This window comes from Cyprinodon tularosa, unplaced genomic scaffold, assembly GCF_016077235.1.
Source record: "Cyprinodon tularosa strain WSP-4 unplaced genomic scaffold, ASM1607723v1 ctg322, whole genome shotgun sequence".
Classification (NCBI taxonomy): Eukaryota; Metazoa; Chordata; class Actinopteri; order Cyprinodontiformes; family Cyprinodontidae; genus Cyprinodon; species Cyprinodon tularosa.
Window position 1 is genome coordinate 734,950 of NW_024039033.1, and position 27,172 is coordinate 762,121.

General features: G+C 36.8%; 2 protein-coding genes across 6 annotated transcripts; both read left to right on the forward strand.

The window, feature by feature from the left end:
- Window positions 1-510: 510 nt before the first annotated feature.
- LOC119788659 (elastase-1-like) lies at window positions 511-3,633 on the forward strand. Of its 2 annotated transcripts, XM_038293216.1 has the most exons (8): window positions 511-641; window positions 779-870; window positions 1,007-1,107; window positions 1,767-1,892; window positions 2,791-2,927; window positions 3,027-3,169; window positions 3,278-3,427; window positions 3,517-3,633. In XM_038293216.1, the coding sequence occupies exons 1-8, from the start codon at window positions 602-604 to the stop codon at window positions 3,523-3,525; spliced, it is 798 nt and encodes a 265-aa protein (XP_038149144.1). In that variant the 5' UTR covers window positions 511-601; the 3' UTR covers window positions 3,526-3,633. The 2 variants fall into 2 exon arrangements, with proteins under 2 accessions (XP_038149144.1, XP_038149143.1); XM_038293215.1 differs by lacking the exon at window positions 3,517-3,633 and having other exon boundaries at window positions 3,278-3,445.
- A 5,139-nt stretch (window positions 3,634-8,772) lies between these two features.
- Window positions 8,773-25,678, forward strand: khk (ketohexokinase). 4 transcript variants are annotated; one of them, XM_038293209.1, is made up of 9 exons: window positions 8,773-8,991; window positions 13,799-13,915; window positions 16,105-16,239; window positions 16,422-16,556; window positions 22,018-22,090; window positions 23,050-23,196; window positions 24,780-24,868; window positions 24,937-25,094; window positions 25,272-25,678. In XM_038293209.1, exons 1-9 carry the CDS (start codon window positions 8,897-8,899, stop codon window positions 25,361-25,363), a joined length of 1,041 nt encoding a protein of 346 aa, XP_038149137.1. In that variant the 5' UTR covers window positions 8,773-8,896; the 3' UTR covers window positions 25,364-25,678. The 4 variants fall into 4 exon arrangements, with proteins under 4 accessions (XP_038149137.1, XP_038149139.1, XP_038149138.1 ...); XM_038293211.1 differs by lacking the exon at window positions 16,422-16,556 and having other exon boundaries at window positions 8,775-8,991; XM_038293210.1 differs by lacking the exon at window positions 16,105-16,239 and having other exon boundaries at window positions 8,775-8,991.
- The last annotated feature ends 1,494 nt before the right edge of the window (window positions 25,679-27,172 follow it).

The window sequence follows — 27,172 nt, forward strand, 5'->3', positions numbered from 1 at the left end:
TTTAACGTAAAACTTATGAAATCAGTACTTCCAGTGACAGTATTTTAGTATCAGTATATTAACTTGACCTTCAAATGCTATAGTAGGTTAAATATGCTTGTTATTCAGTGAAGTAACACTCTTGTATTAAATAAAAATCCAATCACAAATTCATCAGCTAAGGTTCTAGAGAGCTTATTTTATTTTGGTTTTGTTTTTAGCTTTGTCTTAAACAACAAAGTGACTAAATAACAGTCATTTTTTTTATCTTTGCATAAAATTAGTAAGTATAAACAGAACAAGAGACAATAATACTGTTAATCTTAAACTGAGACCGTAACAAAGGCGCTAAAACATCCGCTCTATACTGAAAGAAAGATATATATATTACATTTTTGAGTCTCCACAACTTTAGTGCTGTAGTTGGAAGCTTTTCTGCAGATGTTTGCTGTTGCTGACCTAATCAAGAGGTTTGTTCCAAATGATTAAAATAAAGGCGTGTGAGACAAACCACAGGTGCATTCATGGACATGATTTTCCACTCCGGTTCAAGGTCTAATGTGGATATAAAAGAAGGTAGAAGAGTTCAGTCCTTGCAGAAACATTCTGAAGAGACGCAAACATGCTCAGGATTCTGTTGTTGACATGTCTTGCTGCCTTCGGTAAGACTTATTTATTTTTCTTTGCCAGGTACCTCCAACTACTAGCCACACTCTTTCCTCAAAGCTCTTACTGCCTTTAAAACATGCAATTATAGAAGACTATCTGGAAATGAGTCATTTGCCTTTTTTTTAACCAGTGGCGGCTCAGGAGCAGCCCAGGTACCTGGAGGACAGCCTGGAGAGAGTGGTGGGAGGTCAGGTTTCCAGCCCCAACGCCTGGCCCTGGCAGGTAAAAAAAATTATTCTTGCTTCCTTTAAAGGCACTGACTATAACAAAATGATAAATAATAATAAAAGAAAGTAGGACTTGAGGTAAAAGCAGCTAGGTTGACATGTGGAGCTCACCTCTTCTTTTTCCTCATCAGATCTCTCTTCAGTACCAATCTAGCGGCAATTGGTACCACACCTGTGGAGGTAGCCTGATCCGCACAGGTTGGGTGATGACTGCTGCTCACTGTGTGGACAGGTAACATAAAGATTCATCCCAAAAGATGCAGATTTTACACCTACAGTTGTGTTTGACACAAACATCCAAGCCATCTCCAGGCTCAGAAGGATGTTACTTATATTGTTGTCTCAACCTGAACATGTCTCCGGTCCCCCCCATCCCTCAGTGAGGTCTAGAAGCAAAAGATTCATATCTAGCCATTCAGCAAAGATGCTGCTACATGGCTCATTTTGCCATTTGACCAATTATATTAGCCCTTAGATGATATATTACCTAAAAAAAGAAAGTAACAATTCAAGAAAAAAAGGGGGAAAAACAAATTGAAAGGTTAAAAAGTAAAGAGTTTTTCATTTGTTATTTTTCATATTATATTCAATTAAGTTGGCATTTCTTCATATTACTTTGACATACATTTTTTCCATCAAAATATCTATATTTTTTTGAACGTTACAAAGGTATTAAGGTCTTGTCCTGGATTCCAATAACACTATTGGCTTGAAATTTTGATTTTCAAAGTATTTCGCTGAGTGCCATATAAAGGGTTAAATGAAATAGAACATCTTATATAAAAGCAATTCAAATTTATAAACAAATTTTTTAAATAATTTACAGTATTTACAAGTAATGAAATCTAAAGAGGCTGCACTGATTATTTATTGCTCTTTATGTCTTTATAGCCCAAGGACATTCCGTGTTGTTCTTGGTGAACATGACCTGAACTCCAACAGTGGAAGGGAGCAGGTGATCAGCGTCAGCCAGATCTACGTCCACTCCAACTGGAATTCAAACAGTGTTGCTAGTGGGTAAGGAATCTCAAAAGCGTTTACAACTAATAACTGAGGATGCATAAAAATGACACTGGTAAAATGTTTACCAATATGTTACACATCTTTGGAAATATTAGATTCTCCACAATTCAACCACCTAGTTCATTTTATGGACACAGCAAGCACCAAAGCACAATTAACACAGATATAGCAGCACGTCAAAATGTAAACATGACAAAGCAGCCACAACAAGCAAGCATGTATGTATTACTGCTGATTAAAAAAAAGAGCTATTATTTTCAAGAATAAAAAAACAACAACTTTGAGTCATGTTTGAACTGATGCAGCTTGGGCTGTGTTTTACTCACGCAATGTTCATGTATATATTCAGAATTAGAGGGTTTTACCTTTCAGATGATGTATCACACTAGAAAAACAATCTAGAAATAAGTTAAAATTTCCTAAATTAAGTGTGTTTACCCTTAATTTGAGTAAGTTAATTAGATAGTTTGCCAATGGAATCAGTGTTTTTACTCTTAAAATAATATAATTAGATAAAATGCATTTGAAATAAGACAATGCAATTGTGTTCTTATTTTAAATGTAAATTGTCTTGTTCCATTGGCAAAATGTCTCTTTTTCCTCCTCAATCCAAGAACAAATGCACTTATTTTACGAAAAACTGACTTATCTAGATTCCGATTTTTTTCCGGTGCACACGTGTAATTTGGGCTTACAGATCCAATGTTAATTGCCTTTCCATTTGGGTATACAAAATAGGCAAGGATTTCCCAAAAAGCCAGTTCCAATCTGTACAAACTATGCACTCACCTGGAGCTGAATGTGACCTAATTTAGTTAAAACTTCCAACAAAGTATGCTTCAGTAAAAGGTCAGACCATGTTTGCTGAATTGTTTTGCTTTCTGTATTTCAGATATGACATTGCTCTGCTGAAACTCTCCTCTAACGCCGTCCTGAACTCTTACGTCCAGCTTGCCTCTCTGCCCCCCTCTGGACAGGTTCTGCCCCACAACAACCCCTGCTACATCACTGGATGGGGACGCACCTCCAGTCAGTTTTATTGCATAGGACACCTAATTGCATAAATTAGTATAATTTGGGTCTCTTTATTCTAAAAGGAAATGCATCATGTTCTTTCACTTTGATCAGCTGGTGGTAGCCTGTCTGCTCAGCTGAAGCAGGCCTACCTTCCTGTGGTGGACCACAAGACCTGCTCCAGCAGCAGCTGGTGGGGTAGCACCGTCAAGACCACTATGGTGTGCGGTGGAGGTGGTAGTGACTCTGGATGCAATGTGAGTTTATTTATTGTTTATTCATTTAAACGCTGCTCTGAGACTTTTTATTCTATTTCGGCGGTTTTGAAAATGTTTGCTTTAACTATTATGTTTGTTTTTCATCAGGGAGATTCTGGCGGCCCTCTTAACTGCCAGGTTAGCGGCAAGTACTACGTCCATGGAGTCACAAGCTTCGTGTCCGCTTGGGGTTGCAACTATCCTCAGAAGCCCACGGTCTTCACCCGTGTGTCTGCTTACATCGACTGGATTAACTCAGTAAGTATAAAGCACTAAAAACTCTCATCAGTAAACCTGAATAAGTCAAAAAATAGATGCCTAATGAGTTTATTTTTTCTTCTTTTCAGATCCTGTGATAGGTGTTGCATTATTCTAAAATACATGATCATTGGATTATTGTATTTAAAAACAAACATACACACTGTATTTCCCTCATTCTATCAAAATAAAAGAAGCATATCATACCTTGTGTGAAGGCTCAGCATTCTTTATACAATTTAAACAAATCTGCTGTTATATCCAGTGTGGGTCCTTAGACAAGACCCTTAATGCTAATGCCTACTTTGTAAGTCGCTTTGGTTAAAAGCGTCTGCTAAATGCATAAACATTAAACATATCCTCTATAACATAACCATAAATATCCTAATAAGTAGCTTGCAAAGTTAGTTTCTCTTCGCTTTGCATTATGTTTTACGACTAAAATATATTTAGATGTATTTTATTTTCTTAAACAAACAAACTGAAAGAACTTCCAACACTACAGCTGTAACAATAGAGGTTTATACTTCTAATGAAAGGCTTTTAATAGAATATATTATGTGCTTAGAGAAATGGTGGATAAAAATAAAGGATTTCAAACTTGTGTCTCTCTTTTCAGTGGCATGCCCATTTTTTCCCCCAACAATTTGCTGCAGGAAGCATTACAGCTTTTCTGGGAATGGCTTCTGCTTGCAGACTACTGGGTCTGAAAATTCAACATCACACAGAACAGAGCCGTGACCGTGCCTGTTGGGTTCAGATTTTCCACTTTTGGTTTGTTCCTGTCAGTGACAGAAATATGGTGCCCAAGGTACAGCAGCCATAGAGCCCTTTGAAATAAAACTGTCATGGTCTTGTTTCTATTGTGCTTTACTTTGCTCCATGTTTCCTAGTTTTATTGGTTTAATAGGCTCTATGCACAGCTCCACTACTTCCTGAATTTAAGGCAGCTCCTTTGTTTCCTGTCTTTCATGATTGGATGCACTGATTAATCCAGGTGTGTATGACCTAAGTAACTGGCCAGACACACCTGGATTAATCAGTTCGTCCAGTAATGAAAGACAGGAAACAAAGGAGCTGCCTTAAATTCAGGAAGTAGTGGAGCTGTGCATAGAGCCCATTCCTTTTTTGTTGTAATTTCTAGATTTATGTTAGTTCTCAAGTTTTTCTGTTGTCCTCTTTTGCCCTCTTGTGTGTGTGTGTGTGTGTTCCTTTCCCCTTGGCTCCCTCATTGTCTCCTCTCACACCTGCTCCTTGTCAGCTCATTAGCCCTCCCTTTGTCTCTGTCAGCTATATATGCTCTCCCTCTGTTCTCACTCTTTGTTGGTTCCTTCTCTTTGCTATCCTCCCATGCTGTTGTCCCCCTACCTCGTCTCTCCCTGGCTCCTCGTGTTTGGTTTCCCCAGATGTCTCCTTAGTTCTGGTTTGCTTTTCATTATTAGTTGGATTTTTGGATTCCTGCCTTTGTTTACTGTTTTTGCCCCATCAAACTCCTAGAAATCTCCTCAGCCTCTCCATTTGGGTCCTCCAAACCAAACCCAACCTTGACAAAAACACACAAAACAACAGTTCAGACATTTTGTTAAAATGAGTATGCTTTTGCCAAAATGCCCTCTTTTTTGCCCTTTTTCTGCCCTTTTTACTTTAATCTTTTACTGTAACCATCTTTTTTCTCATTTTCGTTCTATTTTTCCTTTTCCTGTCTTTTTTTTATGTTTTTATTTCTTTACCTTTTATGCTTGCCTTTTTTTATTTTTCAGTCCATTTTACACTTCTTCCTGTCCTCTTTTTTGTTGTTCCTAATTCCTTCTTTGTGTTTTCCTCTCTGTTTTCTCTTTATCCCTTTTTTTGTAGTCTCTAAATTTTCTTTCCTTTGTCACTGAAATCTTATTTTGCAAGTCTTAATCTCAGCAAATCTTACAATGAAGATGTCCACATTCACAGTCCTAAAAACGGTTATTTTAGTTTGGGATTGGATGTCGTGTAGAAAGGGGGGTTGGGGCAAGTTTGCAGGTGTGTGTTTCTGTGAGCGTTTGCAGGTAACTTTCCTACAGTATGTTAAGTATTTGGGTGAGTGAAGGATAGTGAGTGAGTGAAGGATAGTATATATACAATGTTTTTCACTATGTAAAGTCCCTTTGTGACCCATGGCATAATATGAGTACATTCATTGCAGATGTATGGTACTGGATTGTGTGCAGCAAAAAAAAAAAAAAAAAAACTTTAAAAAAGTTATTGGTTATCAAAAAGTCATCAAAAAATTGAGACAAAAACATGTCTGAAAGAAATACCATTGGATAGTGAGCACTGAGATGTTCTGTACAACAAAAATAACAATTTATCCTGTTATTTCTTTCTCTCTGCAAAAGTAAAGTAACCATTTCCCCACATACTCTTTTTTTTTTTTTTTTTTTTTTTTACATATATTTCAGCTTTACGGAACATTTAGAAAAAAAAACAGAAGAAGGAACTGAGAAGTTTCAGTTCCTCAAAATAATTTCTTTGCAATCATTATCACTGAATTGAACAGTTATACATTTAACATTTTATTTTCTAACTACAGATATTAAGCACTATGGATGAAGAAATATGGGAATAACTTGTGGTGCCGTTTTGCCATTTATTGTGCTATGTTAAAGTTTGTATGTAGGGCAGGAGGAATTGTTTATTTGAGGTGTTGATCGAACTGGGAATATTTACTGTCCTGAAATAAGCAATGTTTCATTTTATACATCTCCAGTAACAACAAACATTGACTTACCAAACAAACTGAAATAGCTGTCCTCTGTAACTCCTGTAGTAAACATTGTGTCTTGTTGCCCTTGACCATGAAAGTTTCTTTTACCTTAGATACTTTTACAAAAGCAGGAAAGCTAATGTGTTTTTTGGTGGATCTGGATTTGTGTGTTTATGCCTGCCGGCATCAATGGCTTTTAATTTTCTTTCTAAGTCCTTTATAAGTCATACACAAGATATTTGTGAAGTTTGATTTCAAATCAGGAAGGCAAAATAGCAAATTCTGTCTCACATGCAAATTTGTGATGCTTTATCTTTCGGGTATTTTTCTACTATTGCTATATATTACAAAATCTACCATCTCACACGCTCTCCAGTTTCTATTTTTAGGAGGTTAGAGTAGTTATTATCATTTTTAAACTTCCTTACTGTGGGCTAAATAAAAATTAAAAATCAAGAAATAAAATAGTAAACCTCTGATTTTATTAGTAGGTTTGCCAACATAATTTAGTCCACTGTAAATGCAACATGATTGCAAACTTCTGAACATATGCCTTTCCAAAATATATTCAGAAATTTTGAAGATGTGATATTTGTATGAGGGATTTATTTTTGTATACGAAATTCGTAAATTGAATTAGCTAAAACCTCAATTTAAAGTTAGATTAAAATGACATAGAATCATATTTAAAAGAAGATAAATTATTTTAAAGTGATCCTGAAATTACATGACATGTATTCTTAAAGTATGTGTGTGGGTTTGTTTTTTAAAGAGATGAAAATGAAAGACGACTCCTTCAATGCAGAGAAATTTGGACTATGAAAAATCAGAAACTACACTGTTTCCCACTGCATAACTAAGAAGGGGATTTCTTCATGTGTGGATCTGTTTTTACAAATAAAAGGAAAACTTGAAGTTAAATAAACAGTAAGTGGAAAAAAAATTTCCTGCACACAGTCAAATGTTTCATACATCTCATCTCACAATACAGTATGGTGATTCTACTATATTTTTTATTTGTTTTTTGTTTTTTGTTTTTTATTGACATTATCTGCAGTTACCTGTAGCTACTATTCCATCCTACAGCTACACCAACTAAATAATCGTTAACAAGACACAAACACACAAGTGATAACAAAATGAACTAAATAGGAAAAGCAGATATATTTAAAATCAAATAAAAAACAAATGTTTATATGCTGTGTTGTAGCATATTACATACAGATCAAAATGAAGGTACACCTATGACACATGCAATGAATTATTAATTAATACAACACACATCATCCAGATCATAGTCATTCCAAAAAAGTAAAAAAAACAAACCCATTTTTTTCCCCCAAGTTTGAAAACGTTTCGCTTCCCATCCAGGGAGCTTTATTAATTCAGAATGTCAGAGTTAGTATTGAGTTCCAAGCTTTGTATAGTAGCCCAACAAAGCCAGGTTTTGGCTTTAAATAAAGTCATTTCAAACCAAACAAGACCCTTAAACAGAGACTAGTGCATCCTAAAGACAAAACCCCTCAGACCTAAGGTGAGCGGAGGGGTGTTTGCAGTTCAATGCAGTGAGGAATGCTCTGATCTTTCGATTGAAGAAACCAAATAACCCTCCACAGATGCATGGCTCAACACAGAAGACTCGGCTACACCTTATGGACAAAGGAGATGCTTTCAAGGACCTGAATGTTCACATTTTGGACAAAGAAGACAGGTGGTTTGAAAGGGTTGTGAAGGAAGCCATTTATGTTAAGAAAGAAAACCAACCTAAAGCAGAAGGGACGTATTCAGGTTACATCTTTCAAAAACCTACAATGCAGCGATAGAGTTGTTTCCTTCCTGCTATCATAATCCTCATCACCAGGCAGGGACCGTGTTGGCCTGGGGATGAGGGGCATTGTTTCCCCTAACGACTCCCCCCTTTCAGAGGCATAGACCAGTATTGGGTATTGCAGGCTAACAAAGACCTTAAACGACTCCCCATACCTAAGGGTGGACCTGTTCTTCCGGTTCAATTTGAATGTTTTCTATGCCATAACTAGGCTTAGTTTGGGCTACTGTACAAAGCTTGGAACTCGACACAAATTTTGACATTTTCAACTGAAAAAGCTTCCTGGATTGGAAGCGAAACATCTTTAAACTTTCAAAAACAAAGTCCAGTGGTTTCTTTATTAGCTTTTTTGGAATTCCTTTATAATAATTGTGTATCTGCACTAGCAAATAGCCTTATTGTCTGCAATTCTTTTGACATTTTTACCTTAACCTTTTTCATGAAAAGGTAATATGTATATTTTAAGAACAATAAGTTTATGTTTAACAAGATAATCTAGCATGCATTATGTTGAACTGTATAAATTTATATAATGTATAATACTCTATTAGCTGTCTGGTTGCATCTCATCTCATTTCCTGTGTTTTACTTAATTAAATGTGCATGATGCAGAAATAAATGTGCCTTGCCCTATTTATTTATTCCTGCAGATGGCAGTGGAGCAGTTCTGTTGTGACTTTTTGTGTACAGTACAAAGATCATATGACAGGAAGTAAAAAAAAAAACTGTTAACTGTAAGCTCTTTGACCTGCTTTTACACTTTTATTTTGTAGCCTCAACAGGAAGCAATATATATCCCATAAGCAGTAACTTTAATCTGATGTCGCTATGTGTGTGTTTGTATCAAAGTCCAGACATCTGGGGGATAACAGACTGAAACCAGCGTGTGTGTGTTTGGATCAACATGGAGGGACAAAAGAAGATTTTGTGTGTTGGTCTGGTTTGTTTGGACATCATCAGTGTGGTGGATAAATACCCAGAGGAGGACACTGACAGCAGGTTAGCACGAAGGCTAATACTTACAGACCTGCAGCTGATCATCCTGCAGCAGCTGATCAACAGAGTTTCTAACTCTCTGATGACAGGTGGCTGTTCTGGTGGCTCTGCAGGTCTCTGTTTGAATCACTTCTGGTGTTTGTACAATAAAATGGCTTTATGTTGTAAAAACCAGTTATTATACAGCGGCAGGAAACCTACAGCCTTAAAGAGGTTTAACTTTTATTGTAAAGGTGCATCAGATTTATCAGCTTTCCATTGCAAGGCCAAAGGTTTCTCTGTAAAACAGTAACAAGTCATTAACCTGAGGCTCTTAACAACTCTGATCTTTGATACACGTTTTTTACTAGTTGTCAGTATGTAGAAGGGGCTTAAAGCAGAATTATCATCTGGCAGGCAGAGGGTCTGCTGGTCTAGCTGGTAAATGTTGGAGAGTCTAGAGCAGGGTGGGCCCCAGGGTCATTGGCTCCCAACATTACAGCCTTGCTCTGGTCCCTGCAGACATTCATGCTGATCAACCTAACAGTGCTTAGTCGTTAAAATTGCTGACTCTGTCTCTCTGTGACTCTTGGTCACTCTAAGCCAGGGGTCTGCAACCTTTCATATCCAAAGAGCCGTTTTGCCCAAAGTCTGACTAAGTAAAAGTTGTTTAGAGCCGCAAAATGTAACATGACCTTTTCTAGAAAACCTTATTTTTTTAATCTTGTATAGGAAATTAGTTGTTGCCATCTCAAACAATCAACAAATCATGTATTTTTAATGTTAAAACATATAATTTTCAAGCTAATTCATAGAAAAAAGTCTCTTAAAACATATTTCTGGTTCTTTTAATCTCATTCTTTTCCCACTTATAAAAAACACTAAAGCTATTGATACCGGTATATATTAAAGTAAATTATTTAACTCTTTATATACATTTTAGCCACTATTAAGAGCCACTGGAGAAGGTCCAAAGAGCCATATGTGGCTCTGGAGCCGCAGGTTGCAGACCCCTGCTCTAAGCCTTGCTCACTCTGAATTGTTTTAATTTTTTGGAATTTAATGGAAAATGTCTTTTTTTTTCTTTTTTATATACTTAATACAATTAAACTATTAATCAAAAAAAGAGGGAACAAATGTCTAAAAAAGTTTATGTAGATAATTAACAACTAAAATGATATTTTATTCACTTCTTATGACTTTATTTACAACTCTACAGTTATTTAAGGGTCATTAGCATCGGCGTCGCCAGACCCCATTTACTGGGGCACGTGCCCCAGTATAAATCTCATGAATATTTGCAACAGTATTACATTTTTTTAATGCATCAATTTAGATATTTCCAACGGAAGGAGACGTATATTTCTACTCAAATGTGTAGCAAGTGTGTTGGTAACTCCAAATTGAGGATGAATTAGCGCCCCCACGTCAGCGCATGTCACTGCATGAACTGCAGGTAAATTAACACGCTGCTCTCAACTGTTTTGGATGGGACACTGTGCGGCCGCGACGCATTTTTAGTTCTGGTAATGTTTCTTACCTGTCAATTGTATTATTTTCCCAGTGAAACCACATGATTTATAAGCTACTAACTGAAAATTACTGCATTGGTTTGTAGATGATATCAGGAAATTCCTCACACGAAGCAGAGACAGGGAAGCAGTAAAACAAGATGAGAGAGAGGGAGGTAAGGTCCCGTAATGAATTAGTGATTTAATGTAACCAGTTACATTAGGAACGTTATAAGTAATATGATAGATATTTACATAATTATAAATTTGCGTTTTTTTTATGTTTGCTGTAGAGAATGAGAATGAAGGTGCTGGAGTAGGAAAGGGAGAAGGAGGCGAGACTGACAGGCAAGAGACAGGTGAAGGACAGGAGAGACAGGACCATGAAGGTGATGAGGATGCAACAACCAGCTTCCACAAACAAGAAGGGGACATTAGTGACTTAGGGGGAAAGCATGATGGTCCTAAACAAGTGAAGTTGTCCCACCATCCCCAGGACAAATTTGGAGTAAAAAAACGTTCATTTAATTCAAAATGGTTAGAAAGCTTTTCCTGGTTAAAAAAGAAAGCCTTGTTATCAAGGATATGCAGTGTGTTTTCAACTTGCTTGATAACATCATACTGTATTCCCCACACTAACACAGGTCATCCAGATCTCCCTCACAATCCCAGTCTACAGCTGTAGTTGTGAAAGGTCATTCAGTGTGTTGAGAAGGATCCACACTTGGCTGAGGTGCACAATGGGACAAGATAGGCTCCATCATCTTGCTATTTTATCATTTGAAAAGGAAGAACTTTCTAAGCTGAGTCACAAGTGATTGACCACTTTGCAAAAATGATAAATAGGAGGTACACTTTAATGCTCAAAAAATAAAAGTAAACTTAGCTCAGGATGAGTTAAAATTTCCCCCGAACTAAAACTCTGTAACCTAGGAATTAATGATTACTTCAGAATGTGTATAAGGAAACTTTTTATTTGTCAAAGTTGTTGATGTCTTATTTTTTATAGCTGCAATGTTGAAAATGTTCATGTTTGTTAAAACAAATATGCTCTTATACTCATTAATATCTCAACTGGTAATTTTGGTAGGAATGTATCAGGGTTGGGCAGTGTGCTTGTCTGTATTTATGTATGGAAGGAGGGGCATATGCACTAGGGGGCCAGTGCCCCAGTAAAGCTTTGTGCCTAGCAACGCCCCTGGTCATTAGCAAACCATATTCACATCATTTAATAGGCAAACAGCCATACTATAGGTTGGAGGCCTCACAGCTTCTCCAATTGTTGTTTTTATTTGATGAGAGCCTTTATTGTATACAAAGATTATATTTACTGCATAACAGCATTAATCACCGTATATCCCCATACATTAACAAATAATTCACAAGACTTGACTAATTTTTTAAACTCTGGAACACAGTTTAAGCTTTCTAATTTTGTTAAACTTCTGGAAAGCAGAAAAAAATCAAACCTTATGAATGTTAACCCTCTCCACAGTTCTTTGAAGAAAACATCCTTCTAACTTTTGTCATATTCACCCTAGAAGGCAGCTGGGTGTTAAAAAAATCTTCTAATTGGAATAACTTTTTATAGCTTGCTGCATTACCTCCCCCGAAAAAAGTCGGTTAGCAGAGGCCCCAAAAAACTGACTGTAATGTCTTAGCCTTTTTTTTTGTAGCAGATCATTTTGAGCACAGCATTACAGTACAATAACTGAGTGAATTTAACAGAAACACATCTTTCAACTCTCGCATTATTTCTGCTGATTTAATTTTTCTGTTTTCTAGCAATCCATTTAAAATAGCTTATAAATGATATGAAAAAATCCAACCGATCTTCCAGGTTACAACACTCCATCACTTAATTGGCGGGACAGTAAGACTGCAGTTAGGGGTAAGGTCATCACTGGCTGTGTCTCATCAGAACACAGGTGTGAACTCGATAATAATTTACACATTTTGTATCAGTGCCAATCTACAAGCACACAGTTTAATAAAGAATTTGCAAATAATTCCACCTGCTTTTTTTTTTTTTTTACCCCCTGACACTTGCCAAGCTCCGAAAATGAGAAATAGAAATTCAAACATTTAAGAGTTCTATTTGGATCAATAATGTTCAATCAAATCTCAATGACATTTCAAACATAAGTTTGGCAAAATGTCCTGATACAGCCCATCAAAGTCTGCTTCAGGTGCTTAGAAAATAAGTCACTAGGAAGAATATGTTGCATCATGAAATAATTAACAATCTTGACTGTCACAGTAGAACAATGACAGATGGTTAAAATAATAATTGTATAGGCTTTTTATCCGTTTTCCTCATATTTAAAGTAGGATGATGAGTTAATTAATTAGAGGAATAGAACTTTTTTTTTTTTTACAGCAAGGACTAGATTCTTGTTATTAACAAATGGGAAAATAAAAACCATTTAGTTCAGCCAAATCTCATATCAACCAGTGACACTGGGAGATCCTCTTATCTGACAGGAGCTGCAGAGAAAATTTTGATCTATTAATTTCTGTTGTTATGTGCAGCAATGCATTGCTATCAAGAGGGTATTGGGTTCTTTAAAAGGCCTAAAAACAAGTGTAGAGGACAGATTTGAAAAATAAGGCAAATCAGCTGCAATTTCATGGGTTTTTGTTTCATGGGTGAGACGGAAAGAGAGACATGGATGCAAAGTAAACCCCTTCGATTTGGGGGAAACTTAAAATAAAATCTCTTAATAGGAAAGGAAAACATTCAGGTTTGTCCGTGACACATTCTTCAGACTCAGACATAAACAATAAAACATTTCAATTAAGAGAAAGCCTTACATTTATTAGGAGCTCAGAAGACAGACTTTTGATAATGTGTAATAGTGATCCTATTTGAGCCTAAAAAAAAGAACAATAATTGACAGAACAGCAAAGCATAGCTTATCATCCTCCCCTCTTTATGAATTAAGAAATTTCAACAAACTTCACAGATCGCCCTCTGAGAATCACCTCTCACTGCCATACCCAGTAGTGTCTTAGTGTTTGTGTCTGCTGACTTGTTTCTAATTTATCCATGACACCTTACATACTGATCACACTGGGGAATTATGTCACATAGTAAAATAAACAGTTCAAATGAAAATAATAACACTATACATTATACATAGAAGAATATAGGAGTCATATTTAGCTGAGGCTATTCAGCCTCCAGATTCTCTGCTTAACAGCTTTTTATTGTGATAATGTGACTGGTGTTTTAATTGATGTAACAATCTGATCAGTTGTTAGATTGTGATCAATATAATTAACAGCTAATAGGGTTGATGACATCACTGTACCTGCAGGTGTCTGTCGCAGCGATGGCAACGGGGAGGAAATGCCTCAAACTCTTGCACAGTGCTGTCACTGCTGGGAGCTCCGTGCGCCTTCATGGGCTCATTGGCAGCAGGTCCGGTAGCTGAGTGAGTATCAGCCAATGTTCAACATGGAAGGGACCAATCTGGTTAAATCTTAAATAATACTGAAATAGTTTAATATTAGGGAAAGTAGCTTATATTTATACACCAATGATGAACGTTAATTCATGAATGCAGCCTCCTGATTGGTCTGTAACATTAACTGCTGTCGTACGACTGTGTTTATCAGCAGTTATAATGAGAACATTTCAGTTATTAATGGAAACAACTCTAATAATGAGAACATCAGATCTGCAAAATAATTCAGCATACTGCACAACAAAAGCTTAATTCGACAAGCTTACTAGGACATGACATTTCCCCTGTTTGACCCACATAGTTCATGGTTGGCTGTGGGGACTTAGAGGTTAGGAGACCAGAGCTCTTAGGAGGTTCTGATGGTTTGTTGTTTGTTGGTTGGAGTAAAACAATTCTGTTTCCACTAAGAATAGGACTGATAATCTGTGATACCGGGCATTTGCCCGGTGGGCTGGTCCTAATTTCAGCGTTCAAGGGCCGGCCCTCCTTATATCATACCGGCCCCAACACTTACTCTCTGGCCGAAGCACCTACCTGTGACACTAAATGACTCAAGGAGCTCAATAACTAATACAATGTTAACTATTTAGATGATGCATGCAGTGTATATAGCCCTTCCTGGTCATGCACATCCTTGTGACGGTTGGCATATGGTGCAAATTTCTATTTCTTCAAGCCTTGCAACAAACTAAATTATAGTAAAACTAAAATGCTTTCTTTAAACCAAACTATGATGTTCCTCTTATATTTGGAGAGTTTATGTTCAAATATTTTGCAAAAATATGTTTTGCATCTATTACATTATTCCATTTCATTGTCCACATGCCACCTAGACTGGCAGTGAATGCTTACTAACTGCTGAGCTTTCATGGATTCATACTTGAAGAACTGCCTGTCTGCCTCTATATTGTATTGTTTTATGTTGGTGTTTTTACAACACTAGGGTTACGTTGTAGACCTGCAGGGTTTAGGCTAAAGTTTAGAAGAGTTTTTTATCTGGTCTCCAAGGGTCTACGCTAGTGATGGATTATTGAGGCATCTTGAAGCGTTTCGACACATTGCTAAACTGTATTGATACTGCATTTGATACCGTCTCACAAAATACTGACACCTGTTGGACCTTTAAAGACACTACAGGGAGCTTATTTGACAGACTTAACGTGAACTGATTTAATGACCTATTACAATTATATAATTTAAGATATAGTAGGTTATGTTGTATTATTTTATGTCTCTGTTTAAATTGAAAATATCTTTGATACTTTTAAATACAGCCAATAAATATTGTAAACATATGTGTTAAAAATTTAGGGGAAATGTGAATGAGGATGCTTGTGGACAAGGTTTTTAAATCATAATTTGAAAATAATAAGTACAGTAAAAACAGAAAATAAACTAAGAGTCAATTTGAAATTAACTTTAATTCAGATAAGCTGAGTGATGACAGAGAGGAAAAGTATGACTAAAAAAGAAAATTGAGATTAAAATACAACGGCTAAACGGCCTTTCCTATTCCTTTCAGGCTGCTCCAAAATTCTTGATAATTTTAATGATAAACCACGAAAGATAAGTAATTTTTTTGCAGATGCATCATGTTGACAGATACATTTTTAAACACAGTTTAGTGTGCCAGTCGGTTAGAAACAACTCCTGTATCGGTGAAATGACTTTCTTGAAACAACATGCGCACCGATACAATGTTTTGCTCTATTGGCTTGACTCATGCACCGATGCATCAGTGTTGCTGGAGCCTGATTTATTCCCTAACTGCAATGTCTGCGGCAGAGGGAGTTTTATGTCCCAGAGTGAAGCAGGGCCTTGAATGATAACAGTCTCTAGCTAAGGTATCCAGTTAGAAACTTTTTCTGACACACTCTCAGTTTACTCTTTTAAACTGACGGAGAAAATGTATATCAATCTGATGAGCCACAGTGACTTGGACTTTTTTCATGGAACTTGTCCCCTCTGTCCTCTGAGGACAGAGGGGACAAGTTCTTTCCTGTCTTTCCTGTCCCCTCTGTCCTCTGAGGACAGAGGGGACAGGAAAGACCTGCTCTGGTTGCAGCACAGGTGAGGACAGGGGAGACAAAAGTCACATGTTGTCTGGATTTCTATTTTGAGCTGCAGAACAGATGTAAACAGTTTCCTGTCTGTAGTTTTATCTTGGAAGATTTTCAGAAGTTCTGCATCGACGTGTCTTTGGTATCTGAGCATGCTCAGTGTATAACTCCAGCCTCCGTGGTCATCAGCAACATCAACACTGGAAGCAGAACCATCCTACATATGAACAGGTGTGTGTGAGTGTTTTGGGAAGAGGTGGGGGGGGGGATCACTAACTGTCCTTGTTTTTCACAGCCTCATCATCATGGCCGACCAGTGTCACCGCCTGCCGTTTGGTCCATCTAAATGTTTTCTTTGTCAGAGCTTTTATTTTGGAGTAGAACTTTACATTTCCTGTCTATTTGTCTGTCAGTTTCATCATGGCCGACTTCTTACGACGTGCGATTGATGTGTCAGCAGTTGCTTGGCAGGTCAAAGGTCAAACTCCTTGTGCATGTTGTGTGGTTTGTCCACCCAGCGGGTCTCGAACGGTCTTCCTCTACGATACGTAAGAGAGCCGCTCCCACCATGCTGCGTTCACTGAGCACCTCATCATTAGGCGTTATGAAGGATCCATCAGGAGGTGATCAGACCAAGAAAATCTGGGCTTTACCCAGAACTAAGCCTCCAGTTTCTCCTCAGTCATGAGACAAACAATAATCCATTTATCTGATCCCGGACAAGAAGCGTATTTCTGACTTCAGTAGCTTCAGCATTTCCTTTGATATTCTGTAGCTCTGCTCTGTTTTGGAATCATTGTTCTGTATATGACATAGTTTGGACCAAACTTCAAACGTTGGACTTAAGAATATTTTTGTATCCAAATTGGTTCATGTCTGATATAATACATGTATTTTGTCCAGATTAGGCTGTTCTACCAGTTGTTTCTATTAGAGCCTGTCTAATACGGGATTCCGAAGGCCGATATCTACAGTATATTGTGGGTTTTAGAAAGCAATACCCAAAATATTGGCTGATCAGATATTGGCCAATATCTGATATATATCAGCCAGAATATAAAATAACTGATAAATAGATATACACAGCATATGAACTGTTTTTTATAATAACCAAAAATATAATTCAAGACAAAGAAACCAAACATATATATACACATATATAGGACTTCTAGTTTTCTGTCCCCCTGTATGGAAAAATGATTTTTTTTTCCCATGGCTGTATCCTCACTAATAAGGAAAGGAAACTGCAGGGGTTCAGCTTCTGATCGGTCTCTGAAGTCTCTTTTCCACCACAGTTTGTTTTATCTGGCTTTGATAAATCCTGGGGAATTAGTTAGCCTGCTGTTCTCTTTTCTCTGAAAGGCCCTGAAACATTTATTTAAACCAGCCTTTAAAAAACAAAAACGACACCAGACCTTTATTCCAGCAATGATAATTAAATTCATCCATCCATCCATCCGTCCTTGTCAAGGTCATGGTGGGGCTGGTGCCACTCTACGGCAGTCTATGGGCGAAAGATGATTTAAACCTTGAACAGGTCCCCATTCTGTTGCAAGGCCAATTCTATTAAAAAAGACTTTATTAATCCCAAAGGACAATTAAATGTTGCAGTAACTAGTTTTTTTTTTTAAACCAGTAGTTAAGTAATGAGAATAATAAGAGTTAAAAAATAATAAAAACACACAAATCATTTTACCTTTTGCTCCCTTTGTCCCACAGATTAATATCAATCTGTTTTTTACTTGGTTTTATTGAATTATTTACAGCAGATACCCAGCTTTAGGCTTATAAAGTTGATTAATTCTTTCCATTATTAAAATTAGTGGATCCTTAAGAAGTAAATATTTAAGTAATAATTTTGCATTTCATAATTCATCAACTGGAAAGAGTTTAACACATTCACATCATATCAGATATCTACAGCAAAAAAATAAATTGTTTAGTCAAAATTCTATTTGTTACTCAGCGCAAAGATACAGGAAATGGAAACATTGACTGAGTAATTCTCAGCAAATACTAACATCAAATAGAAGTTTTGAACAGTGGAGCTGATGGTGCAGGACTTGAAAAGGAATCTCCAGAAACTGCGAAGCTGTTTTTAAACAGTGCTCTCTCTTCCTGCAGAGCTGCGTTTTTACTGAACTTAACCGTTTTTAACTAATATCTACATTAACTTAAATTAATGTAGACAATTTTTACTAGATCCCTAATAAACACTTTATATTGTTGATTGCCAGACTGTTGATTGCCAGTATTACTGTTTGCTTAACTAGTCGACAAAGCTTTGCTGCTCCTAAAACACCCATGCAGATTTCAAAGTTGGATCGCTACATTAATAGACTGACTGGACAGATCATATTTAGGAAAGTCTGTCGCTTTTAGTGATAAAATAGTTACAGAGAAATAACGATCAGACTGTCTGGCATTATGGCTGATGTTAGCGAGGAAACCCTCACTGACCGACTTCCACTGTGGCTCTGCAACTCTGAAAGCAAATTTAATTGTAAACTGATTTTGGATTAACTAAATGCACAATAAGGTTTGAACATCTATTTTCCTGAATTAACAGAAATCCTTAATACCTTTTTTATGTTATTTTGGCCTATTATAGTTGTTAAAGGGACAATGGTACACTAATGTTCTCAAGTTACTCTGGCTGTTGGTGGCACAGTGAATTGCGGATTTTTTTTTCATACCAAAGCCTTGTGAAAGTAAAAGTGACTTAAATGTGTATTGAAAAGCTACTAGTGCTTCTCAAAACTTGGGGATTTTGAAAAGCAATGGAAAAGGGGCCAATGGTATCTTCAAATCCAAACCTGAACCTTCTGAAAGAGCGTTCAGCTCCTTGCCCGTCTGCACTGACAGTGATGCAGACTAATAATGATGAGGTGTTCAGTGAACGCTGCTAAGTGATCAAACTATAAAGGGAATCATTCATAGCTGAATCTGGTTAAAACCACTGCAGAACTCAGCTTTAGGCTCAGAGCATAAAGTTAAAATCAGCACCTGAGGAGAAGCATCTCTTAATACAATTGGAAAGTTTCCAATACTACAATAATAATTGTAATAAAATATTGTCTTTTAGAAACTCTGCGCAGTTTGTCTTGGTATAAAACCTTTACAACTTCAGCAGATGAATGCATGCAATGTGCATCTGCTAAACTATGAGACTGATTATAAATTAAAAGGGACAAAAAAAGCTTTTTCTGTCCAAAAAAAAACACATCAGGTAATATTGAAACTATAAGAAGAGCAAGAATGGATCAGAGAACACAATAGAAAAAACATTTTCTCTGGGATATGTGGAGAAAAAGTGTTCAAAACCACAGTCTCTGTGTTTCCAACAGTGAAGCATCTGGATCCATCATGTGTTGTGTTGCTTTCTCTCCAAGGCAATGGGTTTCCTCCCAGTTCTGCCATGGAAAAAAAGAGTAGAACCAACATCTTCGAGAGCAGCGTCCTCTGACAGTCCAAACACGATGCAGTATAGGGTCAGAAGACCAAAGTTTAATTTGAATTAATTAATTTGAATTTGTAATCATAAAAGTCCCCAAACTTGAACCCCACTAGAAATCAATCAATGGGTCTCAAAAACAGAAAAGGGAGCAGATAAATGATCAGGCCTGAAACTGCTTCACTGGAAGTAGAAATCTGAAGAATTTTGAAAGAAATATATTAAATATTTTTAAAGACTTCTAAAGCAAAATCCAATATTTACTGTTCTTTTCCTCAGTACAAACAGAATAAGAGATTTGAGTCGCTGGAGGTTAGGCGATTAGCTGTACTTAAAAAAAATTAATACAAAAGAATCAAAGTAAATCCAAGTACAAGTGTCAGATGTCCTTAGTTTTCGGACTCTTTAGGATCAACTTTAAAGAATTCTGCAGATGATTTAAAGGAAAATCCGGTCAGCAAGGAATAATCAATCGATCATTATCTATACCTAAAACTAATATGTTGGTGGTGATTTAATGAATTTTGTGTTAATCAGTAAAAAAATGAAAATAATAATTTTCGTCGCAATCACTGAGTCTGGGACCGGCCATTTTTACCCAAATATAGTAACACCTCACTCCTTACATAATCCAGTAGTGACGTCACGGTGCGGTAAGCCTAGCGCCATTCTCCCCGCTTTACAAGCTAAATCAATGGGAACTACTAGACACATCTGCAATTCAATTCAGTTTATTTCCAATTCACAACACAAGTCATCTCAAGGCACTTTACAGTTCACCAGATCATACAGGCAAATTGATTCAAAGTTTCTATCTAAGGAAAACCAGTTGATTGCATCGACTCATTGGCTCGAAGGCAATCCCTCACACTAAGCATGCTTGTAGCGAGGTGGAGAGGAAAAACTTCCTTTTAACAAGAAGAAACCTCCAGCAGAACTAGGCTCAGTGTGCAGAGGCCGACTGGGGTTGAAGGAAACAGAAGCAGTGATACAGAAAGAAGCAGAGATACAAGAAGCAGCTGCAAAAGGCGGCCCATCCAGGAAACACACAGCCAGGCAGACGAGCTCCGACCCAGCTCCCATGTCAGTGGATGAAGAAAACACATCCAGCCAGTAGCAGTCAGAGAAACAGGACTACACTAAATAACAGGCCGATCCCCAACATCTATAAACAAAGGTGTTGCAAAGGTGTCTGCAATCAACAACAACTATTTAAGATTTCCAGAGGACTTCACCATTGAAATTTGCGAGAACTATAGTTAAACTGACAATGCCCACATACATTGCAGTTGGATGTTGTAAAAAATCGGGTAAAAGTTGGAAAAAATAAGTTATTACACCTTTACGATTCATGATCCTCCATTGGTTCGTCGTTGGATTGCCAACTTGAAGAGGGAGGATTTGCCATCGAATTTCTGGCCAGAGAAAAAACATGTAATATGTAGCCAACATTTGGTTGTGACAAACACCAGATATAGCACTGGGACTTGATGAACAGCCGATACCGCACCGTGACGTCACAAACCAGTAGGTGGCAGTAGTGTTCTGGATGCCTCCAGTAAAGCATATTCAAATGAAATTAAAAACACTTATCATTTGCTGAACAGTATGTAATAATTTCATATTTAAAGTACTTTCAGAAGTTTGAATTCTGAATATGACCGGACTTCTCCTTTAAAATATTTTTTCCTGACCTGTTTCCTTATCTTCCCCACCAGACTCTCAGTCCGTTGTCTTATTGGCTTATTTTTTCCTGAAATCTTTTAGAAAACCGTTAGCAGTGTAAGTCACACTGAGTTTCTGCGGTGGTTTGGGTTTAATTTGATAATTGCTGCATCAGAATAAAGTCAGGGAGCTCAGTAATCCGTCACTGATCTGAGAAAAAAAAATCATTTTAATGAGCATTTGATGAAACCGGACAAATCCAATCTTTATGCTTTAGCTGTCCAGATGATTTCAAGGCCGTACAGGTAAGTCTGCCCAAATCCTGAGTATACCATAAAGGCCAATAAATACTCTGCAGGATGTGAGACTTTTTTTTTTTACCTAAGTAGATGACAAAAACAGGACGACCAGCAGATCTTATTCCTCATCACACCGTATGGAAGTTCTAGCTTATTTATATTTTAGGAACAAGCAGCAATAACTCACAACAAGGTCCTGCAGGGACAGAATTATGTTCTTTCGAGTAAGAAAAATTGTTTCTGTGTTCTTGCAGAGCATTTATTGGCCTTAAAATTCCAAATGGAGCTTTTATCTCTTTTTGATTTTTTTATGATAAACATATGAACCCATGAAGCTTAATTTGAACCTGTATTAAATGTGTCCTCCTTCATAAAGATCACAAGTCTAACAGAAGCTCAGCAAAAAATTCATAGTGATTGAAATCGGATGCAAGTAAAAAATAAAAATTCTACAATTATAATCTAGACCAGAGGATCAACTTTCAGACCTAAGGATGTTTCACCTGAAGGAGATGTAGCTGTGGTTCTTGATTATTTTTCTGTCATCGAACCCTGAGGTGAGTTCTCTAAACTTCAGTTCTTGTCTGACAGGGATCTTCCTGATGTAACAGCGGAAGATTTCTCCAAAATCAATCTTGATCAGTTCAAGTGGATGCACTGGGAGGTGAGAAAAGTACCAACAACAAGAACTAAACCAGTGACCCTATCAAAATGAACCTTGACCTGGCGTGAACATTTTATTTCAGCTTTATATTTGAATAAAGTAATCACTGTGCATTGAGGTGGTCCAGTCAAACAGAACAGCTTCTCTTTCACAACATTTTCAAGAATTCTCAAAAAATAAACAGAAAGAAAATGTTAACCATTGGTTGCCTGGTTCTGCTGGAGGTTTCTTCCTGTTAAAAGGGAGTTTTTCCTCTCTACTGTCGCTACAAGCATGCTTAGTGTGAGGGATTGCCTTCGAGCCAATGAGTCGATACAATCAACTGGTTTTCCTTAGATAGAAAACTTGGAATCAATTTGACTGTATGATCTGGTTGAACTGTAAAGTGCCTTGAGATGACCTGTGTTGTTAATTGAAGCTATGGAAATAAACTGAATTGAATTGAATCATTTCTTAAGTATTGGAGGTTTACTACGGAAGAGGATTAACTGATTTTAAAATTTTATTTCAGTTTAGTATGGGGAAAAAAGTCAGAATTCTGACTTTTTTCTCAAAATTCTGACTTTAATCTCAAAATTCTGACTTTAATCTCAGAATTCAGAATTCTGAGATACTAATCCCATACTAAATTGAAATAAAATTTTAAAATCAGTAAACTTTTTTCTTTTTTTCCAATGGCCCTAATCCTCTTCCGTAGTCTACAGATATTAGGAATCATAAAAGTTTTTTTTTTGCCAAACAGTATTTTAAACATGCAAGGTATGTTTTCTCTGAGCAGAAGGCAATTAAAACAGAGACAAACAGAAAGGTGACATATACCATTGTTAAAATATAAAATGTGGAATAAACAAATGCAAGTTTTCTATGAATTACTGTTTGAGAGAGAAATAGACTCAGTTTTTGTTGTTTTTTCTGATTTACTGGTCAAAACATAAATTTACGATTGTGTAATATTTCAGGGCAGGAATGCTGGCGAGCAGGTGAAGATGATCCAGCAGGTTGAGATGTTCAACGCCAAACTCCCTGAACATCAGAGGATCACCATCTCTGTGGAGATTGAGAAGACCAGAGAGCCTCTTTATGAGCTGTTCCCTTATGGAGATGTGGTACGGGTCATCTCCACCTCACCTCAATCACAGAACCTGTTCTGGTTTTTTTCTTTTTTTCTGTTGGGTGATGTTATTATCCATGTTACAAGAGATTTTATCATCGTTTTTACCAGCATTTGGAAAGAGACTTAAAGACAGTAACAAGTTATAGTTATGGGTTGCTTCTTCAAAAAGTTAAATAAGTTAGTAACTCAGTTACTGCACAATCAAAGCAACTAGTTACTATCCAAATAACTATATAGTTATGTATTTTATCTAACATGTCGAAGAACTTATCTTCACTGTTATTGCAGCTTTAAATAGAACTTGAGATTGAATTATGGAATATGACATGTGTGTTATTATTTAATGAATTAAGTGAAAACAGTGTCTACTAAACTGCACCATTTTGGTGTGTATAGTTGGACAAGTGATTTACAATTTAATTATTGCTTTATGTTTTTTTGTTTGTGATAAAAGATCAATAAGATGTTTTAGATCTTTATATTTCCGCATTTTTACAGTATTTAACTCACCATAGAATAGATATGAAATAGAAAAATGAAGCTTTTCAAGTGCTGGTGAAGATTCTACAGTCATTCAGGTCATAGTCATTCCAAAAAAGAAAAAAAAAACAATCCCCTGGGCTTTTTTTCCAAGTTTGAAGACGTTTCACTTCCATTCCAGGAAGCTTTTTCAATTGAAAATGTCAGGAATAGCGTTGAGTTCGAGGTTTTATACAGTAGCCCATCGACTGTATGACATTTTGAATTGAAAAAGCTTCCTGGATTGTTTTTCATTTTCCTTTTTGGAAGCTTTTCAAGCAATTTAACAAAAATAAAATATACTTTGCAATGCAATTAAACTGGGGTTACAATATTCCAGACAACAAACTACAGGACCGTGTAATCCCAGTGTTTCTTGTGGGGAAAAAATATAAATCATGAAAGTAAAATGAGTATAACACTGAGAAACTAAAGAATGTGTTTATAAAGGCAGAAGTTGTCAGTCATTGTTGAGATGATGTGAAGAGCTTTTTTAGCTGCTTCTAACTGAAATCTCTGTTTCCACACAGAATGAGTCGGTCACAGGACTATTTAGCCTTTCAATTCACTCTTTTTATTCTATACTCAAGGTGTGCTGAACTCCAGCCCATATTGCAATCAGCGTTAATTGTGCCTCCAATGCAGCTCCCCTCAGATACGATGTATATCTCAGCTCCTTGCTCATCCTTGCCCTTTATGCAATACAAATCTCTTTGTGCTGCAAAGAGGAATGCATTTTAAAAGTTGCTTTGATTGCAAATAACTGCAGATTTCATATAAGTGTTATCAATATGTGAAAATGAAGTAGTTAATATTTCGTTAAAGTAATCTAGTGTTTTGTAATTCTTTGGTTTTGTAAAGCTTTTACTCCCAAACTACTTCTTTAAGTGTCAGGGGGATATTAAAGTCCATTCTGTTAGCTTAAAACATTAACTTTTCATCAACTTCATTAATCAGGATCTTTTTTTTTTTACTAAGGCCTCCTCACTGACTCTCTGCAGACCTTGTTGCATTGCAGTTAGGCCAGTTAGTAACCAGGCTCTGGTTGTTTCACAGGTGTTTGTCAGTAAAGATGTTGCTCGTCACTTTGGTTTCAACTCGCCTGATGCTGCTTTAAAAGGACTCTACCATCGAGTTAAAAAGGGGTGAGTTAATAATGTGCAGAAGAATTGGGGAAAAAATCAGGTCTGGTTCTGATCCATCTTTGTCTCAGGGCTGTCCTGATCTGTGCGTGGGCAGAAAAAGGAGCAGATGCTTTGGGTCCTGATGGTTTGCTCCTTCATTCGGATGCTTTCCCTCCTGACACTCTGGTGGACACCCTCGGAGCTGGAGACACATTCAACGCTGGCGTCCTGTACACTCTGTCCAACGGTAAAAATCTGCTCAGTCTGGGATGTTTCTGCTGAAATGTCATCTAACCAGGTCCTGTAAGATGGATCCCCAGTAAAACTAAGAAGAAGGATTATTATCCACCATGTTTAAGAACTTTAGGTTTTCTTAGGTTGATGTAGGTATTTATTGTTCTGCTTTAAATGTTTCTGATTGCAGGAGGAAGTCTTCAAGAGGCTCTGACCTTTGGCTGCAGGGTTGCTGGCCGGAAATGTGGATTCCATGGTTATGATGGCATCAAAGAAAAGTAATGGGGAACCTTTAATAAGGCGTTTTTTTACCTTCCTCTGTTGGGAATCCAGAATTTCAACCCAACTCAATTTGATTAGCTGCTCTGAGAAACATACGTGATTCAGAAATCCAGCAGCATGGAAAAAATAATGAACTGAAATAACAAAGAACCCATCTGTATAACTGAATGTAATAACCGATCAATATTTAATCAGTTTATTCATCATAAACAGAGCTCTATAAAACAACAAATACTTTGTAAATTGTTATAAACTGGAAGACTGGATACTTTTTTATTTAATTGGAATTAAAACTAAGTTTTTATTACAAACTGTGGTGGAGCAGGTCTTTTTTTGTGAATTATTTTTCATGTTAAGCTTGAATATTGAATAATTCTGATTGAATGTAATGTAAATCCCTTTATTGTTCTACAATGGGGAAATTCACTCTCTGCATTTAACCTATTCCCTAGATGAGCAGTGGGCTGCCACTGTGTGGCGCCCGGGGAGCAGTGTGGGGTTAAGGGTTTTCCTCAGGAACCCAAAATACAGGCTGTGGTGATCGAACCGGGTACTTGCAACCTTCTCACTGCCCAAGCGCCCTTTAGTTCCCGCTCTTTGTAACATTTCCATGTCACCATGTGACAGACCTCTCAAATTTACTGGTGTTCATCCGAACCACAGCACAGAGGGCTGCGATGCAGGACAGCATTCAAAGCATGATCTGAAAAAATCTTTAGCATGGAAAGATGCTCTAATCGCCATGGTTACAGCCTCAGCTTAGAGTTAAACTTGCTTTAGATTTGAAGGGATAGTTTAGGCTTCTGTTCATGAAGTTGTGTGAAACGTTAACCATCTGTAGCTAAAATGCAACAGTGTCACTACGACTAAATAGTTCCGTTAATGAAAGGGGTGCCGTTGATCAAAGCAATAAATGGAGGAAAAAAATATCCACAAAAGAAACTTTGATCTACAAATGGAGGAAATAAAGTTTTTAGAATATATTTCAATCAAACAAAATCAAGGAATGTTCCTAACACTGTTAAGGATATAATTGTTGATATGATGAGCATAATCTTTGAATTTTTTTTATTTTTTACTTAAACTCTGACATTTATTAAATAGATAGATTAATAGACTAACCATATTTATAGAGGAAAAGGGGGAAGAAAACCCAAAAAGACACGAGAGGCATCAAATAGTTGATCGTTAATCTATTCAACAACATACTTTATACCCCACAAATATTGACAGGCCAGATTTAATTAAACAAGCAAAAGGCAAGTATGAATAAGTAAATACAAATATGAACATCAAAAATATACATTTCAACTAAAATAAAATTCAAACACAAATAAAACAAGACTGTTACAAGAGATGATCGCAATGAAAAAGGAGGAGTTTAACAACTGTGGCTTTAATATGGATTCAGAGAAAAGATCCCATCCTGCCTCACTTATCTGGATATTTTAATGTTTCTAGGAAACACCTTTTCTAAGGACCCAAGATGCTCCTCACACATATGCCCCTTTTTCAATAAAACGATCTGTTCAGGATGTGTTTGATTAATTTTCTATTATAGTTTGGCAGCATTTTGTTTAGGAAAGAAACTGTAATTGCAAGGCAGCCCAACTGTTCAAGGTAATATGATTTGTAGACAAAACAAGGTAGCTGCTCTCTTTATGGATGCTTTCAGAGTCAGAGTAAAATGAGTGCCAGACAAGGCTGAGGGCAGCTATAGTAGTAGCCCCACTTTCCTAAATCCCCTATAATTCCTTTTTAAACATCAATCTTTGACCTAAAATATTCTGTCATGGTTTGTGGACATTA